The following is a 20,522-nucleotide window of genomic DNA, read 5'->3' as shown; positions in this document are numbered from 1 at the left end:
AATGAAAATAAAATAAAAGTGATAAATAAAAATGAAAAAAGATTAAAAAATGATAAAAAAAGAGAGTCCAAAATATTAGAGATACATTGAAAAGACTAATCTGATCTAAAAAGTCAGCAAATTATTCCTCTTGCAAATACAAAATGAACTAATGGCAAATAAGAGGTATATGAATTCATTCTGTCAATCAATAAATAATTGCTGAATTTTTTCTCAGATGATGCAGATGTTTACAGGGTAAATGAAAGGAGAGTATTTATAGTAGGTTTTATACTAAATTAGATATTCAGAGCTATTAGAGATGTTCAAAGGACCTAGGGGGCCTCTATATCCAATTATGTCAATTTTTGCTTTGTAGCCTAAATCCTCAGAAAGTATCATTGTTATGAATAAGCTCATAAACAAAATGTATTCTTATGGGAAACTTAGAAGTTTATGCCCCTATAGTTCTATGGCTTGTCACCAAGCTGACAGATGGTAAGAATAGTAAAAAAGCACCATAAAGTTGGGTAAGATGAGATAGAGCCTTGAGAGGAAGAATTTAAAAGATGGGATCAGCATGGACTAGAGTGGGATGCTGAAGGCTAACAGATATATGTCATAGAAAAATTTTTCTATTTTTCATAGAAAGAAAATTTTCTATTTTTCAAAGAAAAAGAAGGTTTTTAACATCAACACAAGCTTGCTCAACAAAGAGCAAAAACAAAAACAAAATCCTAGGAAAAAGAATCCTTAGTGAAGGTATTTAGATGCCTGAATTTTACCTTCATATATGTTATAAATAACATATATGTTATAAATATAAATATGATAAATATGGTAGAAATAGGACTTAAATGCATGACACAGGAACTCTGATCCATTGCTGGGGAATGGTAGGTAAGGCCAGAGGAAAATATTTTAACTCAAAAGGTAAGATATTTTTACTGATGAGGCTGTACGAATATCTTCAAAACATATATTCTCATGAAGATTGAGCTCTGTAACCCAGAAGGAGACAGGAACTGACTGTATCACCCTTGCCAGGAAGTACTGCATCAAAGAAAGGCTTTTCATTACATGACATGGGAGGTTCTTCCAAATCCAAAAGATGATGCTACTGTGATCCTGTACTTATGAGGCAGTGTTGTAGGAATATGAAAGGAATGAATAAGGTTTGGAAAATACATACATGACAGAGACATAATGGCCAGTTAAGAAAATGATGCCCCACTCACCTCCTCCCAGTGCTCCCAAACCTGGCTGCTTAGAGTGTTGGTTGATATGGGCTAACAGCTGCTCCCGTTCTCCAGGGATTTGTCCTATGCCTTACATGGTAAGTTATCCTGACTGGAGTATCTTGCAGCAGATGGAAATTTAGAAGTGATTATCTTACTAAAATGAAATGAGATAGCAAGTCATGAAAAGACAGAGTAGACTAAATCTAATCACATGAGCCCTTAAAAGAAAAGATTTTTCACAAATGGCCAAAAAAAAAAAAAATTAAACTAGTGGTAGAACGATAACCCAAAATGATTCAATGTTTGAGAATACCTTCATTAAGATTCTAGAGGAAGTGGTGCTTCCAGGAATGGAGTTATACACAGGTAAGGAGCTCTGTGGACGAGAGGGTAAATCTTCCTACTGATGAAACATGGGGAAAGCTTGAAATCATGTTTCAAGGTACTTACTATGTTAATTCATTTTCAGTTCACAATATGGCTCTCCCAAATCAAGTCATCCTAAGTATGCATTTAGTACAGCTTTCAGGAAAAGGAAATTCAGACTCAAGTCATTCTGAGAGACTGACTCCTAATCATGACTTCCCAAATTCTACTTTCAGAAAGACTTATGGACTGAGGAAGGTTCAGGAGGAACTTAAGTGAATCTGAAATGTCAGAAACCAGAATGTTACCTACGTGGTTTAACACATTGCACCCATCCTCATTTTAAAGTCTCACAGTTGGTCGAAGCTCTAGGACAAATTTAGGAGACAAAGCTAAGACAAGACAAGACAAGACAGTTCATCAGATCCATATCCACGCCAGAATATGAATACAGTCCTTTCAAGTCAAGAACGAATTATCAGAGGATAATTCTCTATGTCCACTACTTCACTTCATCATTACTTAAAATAAAAGAAGATTTTTTTTACTTGATATTTATGGTTCCAAACACAAGAACTGTGATCTCTGGATAAGACTTACTAAGAGGAAGATATAAAGCTTACTGTTTGAAAGAATTTACCAGTAAGTGGGACTCATTTGTGAGATAATATCACTTTAAAAATGCATATATGAAAAAGTATAATAAGTGATCACATTTGAAACCAAAGGAAGGTAATTGTCCGAGAATTATCAAACTTCATCTAAGTTTAGTGAGATTACTTGCTCCCAGATTCAGGAATGGCAAAGCCAAATGCAATTTTGATGTTATCTTCTCTATTCAGGTGGGGATCAGAAAGGACAAAGGTGATTTGACAGCATGATTTCCATCTGCTAGATAAAGCTACAATTCGGCTTCCTGTCTGAAGTGACAATGTGGAGTTATGGGGCACAGCTCTGGGGGCCCTCATCCTTCCGTAGAAGGCCAGGAGAAGATATCCCAGAAGCTTAATTATCCAGCAGCCAAAGGGACCCTGGGGAAGCATTTTTCTATACAAATAACTGCACCAATTAATCCTATTAGAGGTCATCAAAGATAACATTTGCATCAGGTTCTATATCAAGACCACAGTTACCTCTCCCCTTAGCTCCTGGTGCACCAGGTAAGACTCTGGTGACCATGAAAGAAAGGATGAGATGGAGGTAATAGAGAAGAAATTAAAGATAACTGCTCTTCTTGGACTCCTCTTCCTTCATGCAGATACTGCAAGATGGTGAATACAGGAGAGGGGAAAGCTGTGTGTATGCATGGACTGTGTCGTGTCTAGTGTAAAAGATTGCCCCATAAAAGTTCAACTCCCTAGGACATACTGACTCCCCAAGATACCCAGTGCATTTTTGTTTTGTCTTCTTTTGTTATTGTTTGAAATTATGGGTGCATATGTGAATAATCAAGAGATCCAGGTTGCTACCTAGACTTTCTTGTTAGCCCAAAGCTATCAAGAGTATTTTTCCTACAGTAGGAATATTCTTTGGAAGAGGCAAGTAGAGGAAGAGGGACTGATTTTGAGAGCACAGTTTCAAAGCAGGGTCACATAACATACAGCTTTCAGTATCACATCTTTCCCTCCTATTGGTGCTATTCTCAATGTTCAGTTTTCTTTCTCACACATCTCCTTATGTAACCTTTCTGTCCTTTCTTTCATCTTCTTTGTGCTTTATACCTTTGGTAATTTGACTAATTCTCAGTTATAGGACAAAACTGTTTGTGTTCTTACCTTAATGCTTATCCTTATGAGTTGTTGTTCCTTTAAGTCTTAGGAATGATCATAGTGTAAGAACTCCACTGGGGGTAAGATACAATCGAGACTGGTCAGAAATGTCCACCATTGAGAAAATAGTGGAGTCTGGAGGGCTTGCTGATGACCATATATGCAGGGTGTTGGTGAGTTGCTGGTGACTCTTAACTGGACATTTGTTTAGGAAAAAAACAATAAAAAAAAAAACTGCTTCAATCAGCAGCTTACACATTTGCCAATTAGTGTATCAGTAAGTAGTATTTGGAAGTCAATTTCAATACATAAATTAGCTTAATTATCAGCTCACCAGGCAGTTAACGTGTCACCATGTTAAAAATAAGACCATTGATATTTCATTAATGACCTGATCATCTATGTCAAAATCTGTCATTATTTCCAGGAAGACTGATCTGGTCCTAGAACACTCAATAAAGAAAGCAACGTTAGCATTGGATGGAAAATGACATCCACGTTTTAAATGGAATGAATTAATTAGATCCCTTAGTTCTGAAAGACTGGTAATAAAGTGTAAAAGACAAAACAATTTACATTAAGGTTTAGGCTAGAGCATGGGTGATGGGGATGAAACATATGGAACTTAGCTACAGGGAAGGGGCAAAGTGAGGGATGAGATTTAAACCCAATAAAAATGTAATGAACATAAGAAGAAGGAAATAGGAAAATGACAGGATGGAGATAACATCTAGCTGAATCCTAGGTGCATGTGCAAGAAAGGCAGACATCACTAGACGTGCCTAGCCAAAGCCAACCAGAATTAGCTGAACCATGTATATGAGTCAAAAGTAATTGAGACTATGGGCTCTGAAAAACAACCTGAGGGTCTTGAAGGGGCGGGGGGTGGGAGGTTGGGGGAACAAAGTGGTGGGTGTTAGGGAGGGCACGTATTGCATGGAGCACTGGGTGTGGTACAAAAACAATGAATGCTATTACGCTGAAAAGAAATTTTAAAAATATGTAATTGTGTAATGTAAGCCACTGACATTGCACAGTGCTTTATCATGTGGTATTTTTTTTTCATTATCTAATTGATGCAATAAGTAACTTGCATAAACTCTTCAAATATTAGTTCAATATTTAATGCTAGTGCATTCATTTTCTATTGCTGTGTAATAAATGACCACGAACTGCACTGCTCACATTTGTTTATAATACAACCGTTCTGTAGGTCAGAATGTGGTAGGCTTCAATGGTTCTCCACTTAGGCTTTCATGGCCACCATCAAGGTGATGGCTGGGCTAGGGTCTTGTATGAAATTTCTAGGAAAGAATGCACTTCCAAAGGCATTTGCATTGTTGGCAGAATGCATTTCCTTGGCACTAAGAATGATGTCCCTACTTCTTGGAGGTGGTCAGTCCCACTCCTAGGGACTGCCTGAATTCTATCTCATGTGGACCCCTAAATCTTCAAACTAGTAACTATGCTTCTCAGGCTTTGAATCATTTTGGGTTAACATTCCACCACTAGTTTAAATTTTTTGCTAGTGAAAAATCTTTTCTTTTAAGGGCTCATGTGATTAGATTTGGTCTACCCTGTCTTTTCATGGCTTGCTATCTCATTTTATTTAGTGAGATAATCACTTCTAAATTTCCATCCACTGTCTTCGGCACCAAATGCAATGCTTCCTTGAAGCAGAAAGTTGTAAATTCCATAAAGTTTAGTAATGTAACAGTCCCAGAGGGTTAAGAGGCACCTGGAAAGATTTCAGGCACCCCTCTCTGGGGCTTCCTGGGTGTGTTGGTTCTGTGGGGTTGCATAATATACTTATACATACAAAGTATTATAATGTGAACTACAACTCAGGTAAATATGGTATCATCCCAGGAGAGCCTATTTTTCTGAAAAGACCACAAGGTTTGTGTCCTTGATGCCAAGTCAACTTCCTAATTTATGTAGGTATCATCAATTCCTGTTTGTTGAATCAATGAACAGAATATAAATGGTGGATCCAAAATGGAAGGACCAACTTCTTTCCTAAAATAGAAAATATGTTCACAATAGTGAGAAGAAACCAGATGGCAGAACTAGAGATCGATTGTATTTTAAGAGATAGGGAATTAAAATTACTTTTAACTTTTTTCTTTTTTACTCTTTTAATGTGGCTACTAGAAAATTTAAAATCAAGTACATGGCTCAAATTATATTTCTACTGAACGTTTTGGTCTAGAGAGAGCTTTTTGTTTCTTCACAGGGATCTGCCATGTGGTCAAACATCAGTGCTGACCCTTTTCTACTGACTGGCTTCCCAGGTCTGGAGATATTTCATCCTTGGATTTCCATCTCCTTCTTTGTCATTTATGTCTCCATACTCCTCAACAATGGCACCCTCCTCTTCCTTATCAGAGAAGACCACACCCTCCATGAGCCGATGTACTACTTTTTGGCTATATTGGCAGCCACAGACCTTGGAGTGACTTTAACAACAATGCCCACTGTGCTTGGTGTTCTGTGGCTTGACCATAGGGCAATCAGCCATGGAGCTTGCTACTTTCAGGCCTATCTAATCCATTCACTCTCAATTGTGGAGTCTGGAGTCTTGCTTGTTATGGCCTATGATCGTTTTATTGCCATCCGCAATCCGCTGAGATATACCTCCATTCTCACCAATGCTAAGGTGGTGAAGATAGGGGTGGGGGTTCTAATGAGGGGATTTATACTTATTGTTCCCATAATCACCACCCTTTCTGGATTCCCATACTGTAAATCCCATGCCCTCTCCCATGCTTTCTGTCTGCATCAGGATGTGATCAAACTGGCCTGTGCCGACATCACCTTCAATAGACTCTATCCTATAGTCCTGGTCTCATTAACTGGTTTCTTGGACTCTGTGCTTATCCTTATCTCTTATATTCTAATCCTTAATACTGTGATGGGAATTGCCTCAGGTAAAGAGCAGGCTAAGGCTCTAAACACTTGTGTCTCCCATATTAGCTGTGTTCTGGTTTTTTATGTCACTGTTACTGGGCTGACCCTCATTCATCGATTTGGGAAACATGTGCCACATATAGTTCATATTATCATGAGCTATATCTACTTCCTCTTTCCCCCATTTATGAATCCAATAATCTATAGTATTAAGACCAAGCAGATAAGGGATGGTATCAATCGCCTTTTCTTTCTTCACAGAATTTGATTCTGATCTCTTTACCTTGGGGTCTTTCCCCACTACAGAATGGGTTTCTTGGGAGAATGGACTATAGACTAAGTGAGGCCAATGTGGCTTGCAATCAAAAGGACTGGCATTCCTGTCACTTAAAAGACACAGCCTCATTGCTCTAATTCTTAGCCCCTTACCACCATCATACTATGAAGGACATTGGCTTTAGTCCTGCTGCTCTGTTTGGTAGACTGATTTGCTATATACTGTCATTTTTCACATCTGGTAGAATTGTCTTCATGTTTATCTGAAGCCAATGATACTTGAAATTTTTGCAGTCTATTCATTGAGAGGGGAATGAGATAGCTTGCAAGAGTTCCTTGGCATTTTTGTGGAAAATAGTTAAACATAGGGGAGGTGAACCATGAGAGACTATGGACTCTGAAAAACAATCTGAGGGGTTTGAAGTGGCGGGGGGGTGGGAGGTTGCGGTACCAGGTGGTGGGTATAATAGAGGGCACGGCTTGCGTGGAGCACTGGGTGTGGTGAAAAAATAATGAATACTGTTTTTCTGAAAATAAATAAATTGGAAAAAAAAAATTCTTGTATGCCCGAGAGCACATCAGAGATGATGGGGGTGGGTCTTAGAAAACCCTACTAATATTACATGGTGCTAGAGTGGATGAGAAATAAATGAGAATGAGCACTGGGTGTTATATGCAACTGATGAATTACTGAACACTACATCTGAAAATAATGATGTGCTATATGTTGGTTAATTGAATTTAAATTAAAAAAAAAAAAGAAACAAAGAAGTGAGAATAAGATATTCAGGCCAAGAGAGGGGTTACTGTCAAAACCACTCAAGGCCAAAAAAGAACTTGGATTCCAGCAGATGCCAGTATAACTAGATGCTCACTCTAGGTAGATTAATGAGAAGCCTCTGAGTTGCTGATATCTGATGTCTTCAAATTTAGGGGATGAGGACTTCTAACCACTACAATAAAATGAAGTTCCATTTCTGGCATCCCTGAGTTTTTGTTTTGTGTTCTGCTGGATTGAGGGGATGCTGGTGAAATACTTTTAGGAAATATTGTAATCGTATGGACTTGAAACACATAAAACATTTAAGGAAAGTTCTCTTAGGGCCTCCCATACACTTTATTCATGCAGGGAATGAGATGAGAATCTGTACATCAGCAATATAGGAAGAAAAGTTTTATTTTATTAGTTCATCAAATGGTAAAAAGGGCTAGAGAGAATGATGTACATTCCACAAAATAATTGATAATACATTGGAAAATAGAATGTCAATGTAGTCAATAATTAGTCCATGCCATTGCGGAGGGTATGTTCTATGGCAAGTGCTGTGAAGTGTGTAAACCTGGTGAGTCACAGACCTGTAACCCTGGGGCTAATAATACATTATATGTTCATAAAAAATAAAAAAAATATAAAAAAATAATTAGTCCATGCTTTTTTTTTTTTTTCTTTTCTAACTGGAGAAGGAATTGCATATCCTTATGTCTTACTGGATCACTGGAATGATTTCCTATAACCAACAGATTCTCTTGTAAAGGAATTTATTTCTCCATTAGAAATGGTTATTTATAAAATAATCTATGAAAACCATTGATTTAGATCTTCCATTACTGTTTGCTTCCATTCTTAATTCAGCTAGTTTTTTTTTTCTCATTTTAATTAGACTTTCCCCATTGGTTCTATGAGAGAGAAGGGAATAATAGATTAATTGGCCTGTACAGTTCAGGCAGTTTAAAAATTAAAAATTAAAAATAAAAGAATATATAACAACTTAAAAGAAAGGGAAAGATACATTTAAAAAAATCAAAGCAATGGTGATATAAGTAAATCTAACATAACAAGTATTTCTAATAGAGTGATATCTAAAAATGAATTCAAGGAAAAATAAAGAAATATATGAGGTAATCCCATAGTTATAAACTATTTAAAGAAAATGGGCATGATCTTTATTTTTTATCATCTATTTATATATGTGCAAAAACATCTTAAAAGTTTAAGATTTCATAGAAATATAGTTACTAATCAATTTTGCCATGCCATCTTGTTATCTTTTAGATTATATTCTATCTTTTGTAGTATATACTCTATTCTCAAACTTCCCCAAATAAAATGGGTAGAGTTTATCTAGACATATGGAACATACTATTACATTAAAAAAAGCTAAAACTGTAATCATGTTATACCTTTGACTATAGTAATTTTACTTGCATCAATTTATTCATAGGAAAATGGAAAATTTGTTAAAAAAAAAGCCAAGTATGATAGAAAGAATGTAGTCTTGGAAGAAAAAAGCACATCTACTTTTTCCTTCTTCACTTTCAACCTTTGTGATCTTGAACAATCAGTAAATCTCTGAGCCTCAATTAAGAATAATAAAATGCATGCTATTGGCATTCATATGTCCTGTTAATTATATTAACATCATTGTATTGGCAAAGCTAGACATCTGAAGATTTCAACCTGTCAGCACTAAAATAGAAGGGAAGAACATTCGGCCAGTAGGAAATCATTTAATATATAATGATTCTTTCCCATGATGAAATATTTGTTAATATAAATAAAAATTATAAGTTTTAAATAGCCTTTGGAAATGATGGTGCTCCTTCAGGCTTTTCCCTCCATCACGCTCAATATAGTTTTCTCTTATGAGGACACAAAGACATCCAGTCCGTTGACTTGTATTTCTGATTCCTTCTTGTCTTATTTACCTTGACAACCTAGATGGTTTTATTTTCACTTCTTTGGAAACTCTTTAGCCAGTATCCTATGTGTTTTGTGTGTTTGATTTTTTGTTTTGGCTTATTTTAAATTCATCCTAAACATTTCATTCTTTTGTGCTCTTCTGAGAAAACGAAACAAAACAAAGCAAGATGACCCTTGATATAGATCTTAACATTTTCCAGGCCTTGTGCCAACACACAACATAAGTTATTTTTACCATCATTCTAGGAGTATTTACTTAATCTTTGTGACAATTATTTCAATGACATCCATCATCCCCTTTTTACAGATGAGGAAGCTCCAGTGCTATGTATGTAAAGACACAGAACCTGTAAGTAAGACTGGGATCATTCTCATACTCCAGGGCCCCTGCCCTTACCCATGAATTACAGTAATTTGAAACAAAGTTTCCAATATAATCTAATTTGATATGACTATTGATCATTCTCAAGTCCCTCCTCCTGTTCTCATATTTGTTTTCTGAACTCAATACACGTATATATAACTGCCCAGGAGACATTTCTACCCGACTGCTTACTGCTAACCTGAATAACTCTCTTCATTCTCTTTTTCCAAATCCAGCATGAAAAATAATGCTTAGTGCACGAATCAAACAACAGTTCCGGATTACCTAATAGTTATTCTCTTCCTTGATCCCTATCTTAATAAATGGAGCTGCTCTTCACTCAGATAAAATCAGAGAGGCAGATGTCATCTTCCAATTTTCTCTCTCCTTAATCTACCACCTTCAGTCAATTTCTCCTCTTTCTAAGTCATAGACTCCTTCTCTGGTCCACGGCTATGCCACACTGCTGACAACATCTCATCCCATCCACATCAACACTATTTCTCACCTGGATTATTGTAATTTAGTTCTACACACTCTTCACTCACTCTTCTACCTTTTCAACAAGTCCTCCAAGCTTTCAACAGAGTAAACTTGTAAGAGGGATTATCTGATCGTGGTCCCCTCCCCTTTACCTCGCACTCATCGCTCTCAGGGTGAAGTCAAAACTCCTTACGTGATTTGTAAAACCCAACATGATTAGAACCTGCTGCCACAGATTCATTTTGTATCACATTTTGCCACATTTTTGTTTTTAGCTATACTAAAATTCTTTTTGTTTGAATTCATCATATTTCTTTCTTGCCTTTGGCCTGTGCACATTTTTCCTCTCTGTTTGGAACTGAACTCTATCCTACTCACAGTGCCCATTTTCCTTACCTTCCTCCTTGTTCAATTCTCCGCTGAAATCACATTTCCTTTGGGAAGTTTTCACTGATCCCAGAGATAGTCCCTGTGTGCTTCCATTAGTATGTTATCATCGATGTAGTAATGACAGTGGTATGAAAATGTATGGTTAAAGAAAAAAAAAAAGAAAAGGAAAGAAAAGAAAATTTATGATAAATATTTTTTTTCTGATGCCCATCATACTATTCTCTGTTTATTGTGAAGCTGATGCAAAAAGATTAATGATCTAAAAATAAGGTAATTTTTAAGACAAAAAGTTAATTGTCCCCATAGCTATTAAGAAATGCACTTGTGGGACGCCTGGGTGGCTCAGTTGTTGAGTGTCTGCCTTCGGCTCAGGTCATGATCCCAGGGTCCTGGGATCGAGCCCCACATCAGGCTCCCTGCTCAGCAGGGAGCCTACTTCTACCTCTTCCACTCCTCCTGCTTGTGTTCCCTCTCTCGCGGTACCTCTCTCTGTCAAATAAATAAATAAAATCTTGAAAAAAAAAAAAAGAAAGAAATTCACTTGTGTTCTTTTAATCAGAACTTATTTCCCCAAAGGAATAGAAAAGACAAAAATGCAATTGGAAATCGTAAGCTCTAGGACCGACAATGGTACATGTGACCCTTGAGAGAAATAGGTATACTTGTGTCATTTAAGGTACACAACAGGAAGGATATGCATGCATTTCTTAAACCCTGATGCTGAGGTTTTGGTTGGGGGGGATCATATAAGCAAATTCTGATATCCCACCTCTGCTGGTATCTGAGTTTCTAGTCTTCCTCCCACATCCTTTGGGGAATGCATGAATGACCTGAGGACATTGTTTAAGTGGCCCAACTACTCCCAGAAAGAGGAAAGAGATCAGGGGGTCTCCTGAGTGGCTGTAAATCTCTGGGGAAGCGATTCCTACATATATAAGCTTTCTAATGGGGCCTATGGCTATGTGAGGGAAACTAATGGCATGTGAGGGAAACATCTAAACCTGGTCTTCAAATAGGGCAGGAACAAGTCCCTGTTACAGCAACGAGACTGGAGTGGGAGTGTGCCGGGAACAGAAATATGGAATGACTCTTCTCCCTTCTGATATTATATGTAGTTAGGAGAAGCATTTAAGAAGGCTTTCCAGAGACTTGCATAGAAGGAAGATCTCAGCCGAGGTGAGACACATCTACAGCACAGATATCTTCCTTTTTTTTCAATAAGTGTATAAAAGAAACTATGCCAGATTTGGCTTTTAATCTGTGATCCTTGTTGGGTTGGCATCACCATAACCATGAGTGCCCTAAATTAAGTGTGACATCGTGTGCTTTTATCCGTTTTTCTAGGTAGTTTATAGTTTTTATTAGATCTTAATAGCATGCATGCTTACTTGTGTGTGTGTTCACACTTTAGGACTACTGTCTTAGAAAGGGCATGTGAGACTCCCTAGGAAAAATAGAAAACCCGAGACTCTGTTTCTGGCCCATTACTCTTGTACCTACAGGGCCTATTCCTCATTACATTAATGAGGATGGAAGTAGATGAGAGATGAGGGAGAGTAGGACTCAGGGTCTCCTCTCTGGTCACCTGTGCATTTCAACTTCGTGATGGATTCTTTATTCACTATTTCCTTTTGAAGTCCACATATCCTTCCTTTCCCTTCTTTCCTCATACACCCAAGCCCCCTTTGCTTCTTTCCTTCCCCCATATCCACTGAGAGTCAAGTTGTGCTCTCAGGCTGAGAAGTTTGGTCTATTTCTATGGATGTCTCTGTGTGTGTGTGTGTGTGTGTGTGTGTGTGTATGTGTGTTGTTATTGTTGTTATAAATCTAGAAATCCTATTTACCTAGAAAAACATCATAACATGAAAATCAGGTTGGTAAATTATCTAGATGTTTTCAGCATTAGGGACCCTGTTGGGACATTCATTGGCAATACTTTGCATAAAAATGCACAATGACCAAGAAAAATATAAACTCTACTGGTGTGTATTGTGGGATTCTTAAGGACAGAGACTGTGCTTATGGAATGATTTTCTCAGCAATCAATGTAGTGGGAGCCATGTAGTGTATGCTCGCTAATTCCCTGCACATTCCAAATAATAATCTTTCCACTTGTCCCAGATGATACTGAGGGGTGGTGCTCCGACTGGCTGTCTATAATTTCAGGTGTACAGCATCCTTTGAGGACAGTTCTTCAGATATTGATAAGACAGTTTCTCCAGAACTTTAGGAAGTCACTGAAGAAAATACATGTTCTGAGTTGGGAGCTGCCTATCAATTTCAAGACCATAGCTTTCCCCTCTCCACCTAGACAAATTAATTCTTCTGCACCTGATGTAATTTTCTCAACATCTGTTGATAAACAAAGCCATATAGCCAAGCCATGTTTATGGAATTTTGCTACATAATGTAGGCTTGGGAGTATGCATGGAGGATGGTCCCAGCACTGAAGAAACTGTCTATGGTGGCCTCAGTTTGATGACAGTATCTTGTACTCCTGGTAGCCCCACACACCTGCTCCTGGGCAAGTATCAAGGTTCTCTTTTAATCTTGGACAGGTTCTCCCTTTATTCCAAAGGTTCAGAAATATGTCCTGGTTTTACATTCTTAGAGGTATTATAGCCTACTTTGTATCTTATTATTTTTCTGATGAAAACCTAGCTACAGAGGAAAATATAGCCTCCTGTTTCAAACATTTGTGTGTGTGTGTGTGTGTGCTCATAAAAACAGTGAAAGCTTATGTCCTTGTTGATCTTGGACATTTTATTATGAGTCTCTGAAGAAACCTAATTAGCTTTTAAGGAGAAGCTTACAGTCTGGAAATATGGTTTATTCATTCTGAATTCTTTTTCTTTAATAAATTAAATAAATTCAGGACCTTGTGTTTTGTTTTTTTGTTTTTGTTTTTGTTTGGTTTGTTTCTGCTATTTTCCCCTTCAGAATACATATCTCTAATTTACTGCCTCTCCCAACTACCTTTCTCTTCCTCTGACATGTTGTTTTCTCACTCCTGTTTTTAAACACTCAGGCAATTTTGATTTTATTTTTACTATACAGCATTTGTACAGTATACTAATTTAAACTTCTATATTATTTGATATGCTTTAATTTTAGGGAACTCCTAGTGTTGGCGATTTCTATCTCAGTTACTGCCATGCCATACAGATATAACTTCAAAGCATTTTCTCTTATTTTTATTATGTTCAATTAGCCAACATACAATACATCATCAGTTTTTGATATAGTGTTCAACAATTCGTTAGTTGCTTATAACACCCAGTACCCATCACCACACGTGCCCTCCTTAATACCCATCACCCAGTCACCCCATCCTCCCACCCCCTTTCTTCCATAATCCTCAGTTTGTTTCTTGGAGTCCAGAGTTTTTCATGTTTTGTCTCCTTCTCTGATCTCTTCCCATTCAGTTTTTCTTCTCTTCTCCTGTAGTCCTCTGCTCTATTCTTTATGTTCCACATATGGGTGAGATCTTTTGATAATTTTCTTTTTCTGCTTGACTTATTTCACTTAGCCTAATCCCCTCCAGTTCCATCCATGTCAATGCAAATGCTAAGTATTCATCATTTCTAATGGATGAGTAATATTCCATTGCATATATGAACTACATCTTCTTTATCCATTCATCTGTTGAAGGGCATCTCACCTCCTTCCACAGTCTGGGTATTATGGACATTGCTGCAATGAATATTGGGGTGCATGTACCCTTCTTTTCATTGCATCTATATCTTTGGGGTAAATACCTAGGAGTGCAATTGCTGGGTCATATGGTAGCCCTATTTTTAACATTTTGAGGAATCCCCATCCTGTTTTCCAAAGCACTATATGTATTACATGCTGGCTAATGGAACATAATAATAATAACAAAAAAGAAGTGAAGTGTTGAAGGAGAAGGAACTAAGAGGTAAGAGGAGACATTGCTCAATAGGGAGCCTGCTTCTCCCTCTCCCACTCCCCCTGCTTGTCACCCTCTCTCTTTTTGTCAAATAAATCTTAAAAAAAAAAAGTTAGGTACGAGGAGACAGAAAGAATCTGAACATTCAGTTAAGTCAAATGATTTTCTGAGAAGAAGCAGAAAGAGAACCAATGAATAAAGCAGCTATGAAAAAAAAATACATGAGGGCATTTGGCAGAACAAAGAAACACCCATGTAGAAGAATCCAAAAGCTTGAATCTCCAAAGATGGAGTAGATATGAAATGTTTACAGCAACGATTCTTAGATATTACTGTATACCTGGCCTGGGACGGGTTTTAAGGAGGGCACATATTGCATGGAGCACTGGGTATTATACAAAAATAATGAATCTTGGAACATTGCATCAAAAACTAATGAAGTACTGTATGGTGACTGACATAATAAAAATAATAATTAAAAAAAAGATACTACTGTAAACCTGAATCACTTGGGGATCATGATCGAGGGCAAATTTTAGTTCAGTGGGTTGGAGGTAGAGTCTAAGGCCACATGTCTAACAAATCCCTGTGCTTGTTAGCTGTGGCTGGTCTCTGGCCCACACCTCTGGTCTGGTAGCCAACCTCTAAAAAGGGGTAACCAGCTGTTGGAGCAACAAAGCAATCAAAAGTGATGGTGGTGGCCTGTGTTCCATAAAGCACCAACATTCAATTTCAGGAACAAAGGCAACTTTTCCTAACTGAAATCTACGTATTTATCATGAGTACGAATAGCAAGAAAGCAGCTAAGTAAGATCATTAACCACTTGTACTTAAATTTACTTGTTTGTTATTATTTGTACTTATTTGTTATTGTTATATACTGTTATTGGAAAATTTTTAAGCATAAACACAATAATAGGACCTGATGTTATAAGAAAGATTAATGAAAATGTTTCATTTAATTTGAGAAAATTTTAACCATTAACCTAATATTTTTTTCTACTTAGGGGAAGACTAACCTTCCTTATCTCAAGTATAACCTGCAAATTCTCTATTCTTCTTCTGTAGGGAAAAACTTGTGAAGTTCCATTTATCATACCAATTAATTATCTCCAAGTATGAAGATTACAATTAAGGCTTCTTAAGGTATATTATATCTTATACCTTCTTAAGGTATATATATCTTATATTAATGTATAATATCACTAAAGAATCTGAATTCCTGGGTTAAAGGTTTTTATAAAGCTGCTCTCCACCTGTGGGCACACAATGTGGCCCAATACTAGCACTGCCCCCTTTTTGTTGACTGGCTTCCCTGGTCTGGAGGCTGCTCATCACTGGATCTCCATCCCCTTCTTTACAGTCTACATCTCTGTGCTTCTTGGCAATGGTACTCTCCTCTGCCTCATCAAGGATGACCACAGCCTCCATGAACCCATGTACTATTTCCTTGCCATGCTGGCAGGCACAGATCTGATGGTGACATTGACCACGATGCCTACCGTAATGGGTGTCTTATGGATGAACCACCGGGAGATAAACCACGGAGCCTGCTTCCTGCAGGCCTACTTCATTCATTCCCTTTCCATTGTGGAATCAGGTGTCTTGCTTGCCATGGCCTATGACCGTTTTATTGCCATCCACAATCCCTTGAGATACACTTCCATTCTTACCAATATTCGAGTGGTAATGTTAGGAATGGGAGCTTTTATGAGGGGGTTTATGTCCATCATCCCTGTAATCTTGCGTCTCTTTTCATTTCCATATTGCCACTCTCATGTTCTTTCCCATGCTTTCTGTCTTCATCAAGAAGTCATGAAACTGGCCTGTGCTGACATAACTTTCAATAGACTTTACCCAGTAATTTTGGTTTGTTTAACAATCTTCTTAGATTCTCTTATCATTCTTTTCTCCTATATCCTAATTCTTAAGACTGTCATGGGCATAGCCTCTGGTGAAAAGAGGACCAAGGCCCTCAATACTTGTATCTCCCACATCGGCTGTGTCCTCATCTTTTATGTCACTGTGATTGGTCTGTCATTCATCCACAGGTTTGGGAAGAATGTGCCACCAGTGGTCCACATTATAATGAGCTATGTCTACTTCCTCTTCCCTCCTTTAATGAATCCAATCATTAAATGATGGATTTAATCATAAAATGATGCTTGAATTTGCATCAAGACCAAGCAAATTCAATATGGCATTCTCCGCCTTCTATCCAAAGATCGATTTGGAAGTTAAATGCAGATGGTAGGGATCTGAGGTTTCTCTGAACAGAGAACCATGGAATTCCAATTCCACAAGTCTTAAAACCTACTGTGGCAATCTCCATCTCTTCAAATGATACAATGCCATTTATGAAGCTTATTAGTTTTAAGTTTATGAGTTGATTTGTTTCCTTGTTTTCCTGTGTTCTTCTCTTCAAATTCTAAATAAAGGATAGAAATGTTTTTATTTTCTTGGAAAAGTACAGCTCTGATGTGTTTTTTGTATATTCAAGTTAATTTTTATGCTAAAACACATTGACAATTTGTTGTAGCCATTTGCATGGCTTACTTTGGACTTTTCTGATCATGTCTCTTGTCATTTTCCTATCAGGGAGTTCATCATTTCCTAATTTCTTTGTGGGAACTCATTATAAATGAACCCTCATGAGCCATTTATTTTGCAAATATATCCCAGTTTCCATTTGTCTTTTTATAGATAGAATTTAAAATTTTATATATAAGTAACTTCATTTTTATTTTCTTTATTGATATTTGGGGGTCACATGATAAAGACTTCCTTGATTCCAGGTTTTTTTTTTTTTCATATTTTCTTGGTTTTTTTTGCGTAACTTCTGTTTGGACATTCTATTTTATAAAAGGTTAATATTTGGAGAAAATTAAGAAATTTAAACCAGTCCTCATTGATTCTATTTTCAAAATAGTAACAGTAATCAGCTATTTGGTTGATATTTTAAGGCGTGAGACAGGAATGATGCTAAACAAAAATGTTTAAGAGCAAACAAATCAATACAAAATATTGTCTTACTTATACTTATACCCAACCCACTGGGGGGGAGGTCAAAAATCAAAGAAACCTACATTTAAAATTATCTCTGCGATTAGCTACAACATGTGAAGGACAAACTGTTTTGAGGATGTGGGTTCCAAAACGGATCACCTCTACACGGAGCTAAGGGGAAGATTCTCTGAAGAGCGTGTCTTTAGCTGAGACCAGAGGGCAGATGAGTAGTTAATTGTTGAGATAGAGATAAGAATGTTTTAAGCAGAAAGTAGTATGTGAGAAGGCTATAGGTTGAATGGTTCATGGAAACTTCTGGGAATGTGGCTCACGTGAAGAGAGTAAGGAGGTTAAATCAATAGCATCCTGTTGGCCAAGGCAAGTGTTTTGAGCGTCTACCCAGAGAGTCACAAGAAGCTACTGAATTAGTTCCAACCAAGAGAGTGATACGATTTCTGTGATGTTTACAATTTAAACGTTGAGGTATGATTTGGATTTTAGTATAGCAAGAGCGGCATAAGAAAATCAGAACGGTAACTGTGCCAGTTTCAGAGACAGAGATATTAGTAACTAAAATTATTAAAAGATAAATATTGGATATATATTGATATATATAAGATCTAAAATTGATAGATTTTAGAAAAACATACAAAAGAAAAGTTTGAGAAGAAACAAATAAAAAAATAATCTGGATTATTTTAAGAATATGAATGTCATTAACCCCAAAATGATCACTGAATCCATAAAATCCATGTTTGAAAAACACTCTGTTAATTTGAAGATGAGTAAATGTCTCAGTAATGAAGTTTGACCCCTTAAAATTACTAAAGGAAATATTTTATGCTGTAGCACTAAGCTTTTAAGAGAAGAAAGTAATATATTCATTAGTTAGTCATTTTAAAAATAATTTTAATATGTGTATCTTTTTTCCTAATTATTAATGATCACAGTAAAAGCTAGTCCTGTATGAGCATATGATGAAAGGATAGGGGTACAAGACAATACAAAAAACCTGAAGCATTTGACACTAATAGAAGAAGCTCATAGAATACATGGGTGTTTGCATTCTTACCCAGGGAGAAAAAGGGATAGATTAAAGTTTCCACCCAGTGATTTTTTCACTGGAGTGTGTCCACTTCTATCAAACCCTACTGATAACACCCTATCACATCCACACCAACACAATTTATCATCTGGATTGCTGTGTCTTGATTCTTCTTACTTGTTCTATCTTTCTTCCAGTGTGCTCCTCATACTGTAGCAAGTGACCTTTAAACAAGGATTACCTGATCGTAAGCACAGCCTATCATTTATTTCATACTCTTGTCATTTGAGTAAAGTCAAAATTCATTACATGAATTGTAACACCCTATGTGATCAAAATCTGCTACCAAAGATTCATTTTATGTTAAGCTTTTTTTCATAAGTTGTTCTAGAGATGCTATAATTTTTAGTATAAATTTATAATAAACAATTTTTTGGCTTAAATTCATCATTTTTTTCTTGTCCCATGACTAGTGCACATGTTTTTCTTTGATTGGTTTGTTTTTTTGTTTATTTCTCTGCATGGAATTTGTGCCCTATCTTAGAAAAAAGTATTATATTCCTTGTGCTTCTATTATTCAGTTCTCAGCTTAAACAGCACTTCCAGGAACCTTGCTCAGATCCCAGAAATGTATTCTATGTGCTCTCCTAGAACACTGACATTCATATACTAGTAACAGTGCTTTATAAATTCATGGCAAATATACTTTCTGGTTCCCACTAGATTTTTGAGTTTCATTAATGAAATGAACATGTCTGTCACCCTGATCCTGTCACAAAATAGACAATGATAAATGAAGTAATTTTAAGATACAATATAAGATAACTTTCATTCACCTGACTGTTCACAGATCCATTGAGGTTCCTGTGAATCAGAACTGATTGCTCCATAGTGACAAAAAAGACAAAAATGTGATTGGAATTCACAAATTCTAGGAGTAACAAAGGCACATATGACTCCCTGGACCTTTGAGATAGACAATAGTAGTGCTGATGTTGAGGATCTTGGGGTCACATAATTACGTCCTGACATGCCCATTAGGGTGGTATTTGACTTTCCAGTTTTCCTAACTCACCCTTGGGGAAACACACGAATGGCTTTTCCCCAAAGTGGTTTAATGACCCAGACATTTACAGAAAAAGAAGAAAGGGAAGGAGAATCAAAGAATCTCCCAAGTGGGTGGGAAGGTGAAACTCTGGGGAGGTGATTTCTACAAACATAAACTCTTCAACTTGGTCTCTTCCAAACTTTTTTGAGAAGAAAGAATTTGGGATAAGTCCTCTAAGAAGACAGAAAGAAAGTAACCATTCCAGCAATACGACTGTGTAGTGGGTGAATTCCAGGAATAGAAATATGATAGATGCAGGCAAGAGAAGATAGAAAGATTTTCCAGAGGGCTGCATAGGGGACATATCCTACCTGATGTGAACAACATAATAGCACAGACCTCCTTTGGACAGATGTATCACAGCAGGTTTGAAGTTTTTAGTAGGGGACCCATGGATGGGCCTCAAGAATACTGTGAATGGGTTTAGACTAAATGTGACATTGTCTGCTATTATCCATTTATCTTAATCCAGGCTTTTTGACTTTCTTAAGGATTCCATAAAATGCCAACATTTAATTTCAAAACCGAACAAAATTTTCTGATAACAACAAAAAATGTCTCTATCATGCTTGCAAATACAAAATTAAATCAAATTTAAATGTATCAAGTATATCAATGCATTTACAACCAAACTAAAAGACAGTGTAACTAAGTAATATAATTATCTATATGTATATTTTTATCTTTTTTTGAAAAAAAATAATTGAGAAAATTTTAACCATGAACCTGATATTATATATAATGTGGGAAAAGACCACGATTCTGCATCATTATTATAGCCTAGAAATCTCCACTGCTCTTCTGGGAAAAAAAAAAAAAGTTGTAAAACCATGTATATACCAATTAATTATCCTGAGTACAATGATGACTGGGACTGCTGTAATATGTTCCCATAGGGAGGTCGTGCAAACAGAAAACATTCGATTTCTGGGTTCGTAGCTTCTATAAACTTGCTCTCCACCTGCAAACATACT

General features: G+C 36.8%; 2 protein-coding genes across 2 annotated transcripts; both read left to right on the top strand.

Annotated features, from left to right (window-relative positions):
• The first annotated feature begins 5,600 nt into the window (after positions 1–5,600).
• Positions 5,601–6,533, top strand: LOC122914183 (olfactory receptor 51B2-like). The gene has a single exon (XM_044260814.1). It carries the CDS (start codon positions 5,601–5,603, stop codon positions 6,531–6,533), a length of 933 nt encoding a protein of 310 aa, XP_044116749.1.
• Positions 6,534–15,658: 9,125 nt separating this feature from the next.
• On the top strand, positions 15,659–16,531 carry LOC122914182 (olfactory receptor 51B2-like). The gene has a single exon (XM_044260813.1). The coding sequence runs from the start codon at positions 15,659–15,661 to the stop codon at positions 16,529–16,531; it is 873 nt and encodes a 290-aa protein (XP_044116748.1).
• Positions 16,532–20,522: the final 3,991 nt, after the last annotated feature.

The sequence above is a fragment of the Neovison vison genome, chromosome 7, assembly GCF_020171115.1.
Source record: "Neovison vison isolate M4711 chromosome 7, ASM_NN_V1, whole genome shotgun sequence".
In the NCBI taxonomy this organism is placed as follows: Eukaryota; Metazoa; Chordata; class Mammalia; order Carnivora; family Mustelidae; genus Neogale; species Neogale vison.
Note: the sequence above shows the minus strand (reverse complement) of the source record. Positions and strands in the feature narration are given on the sequence as shown.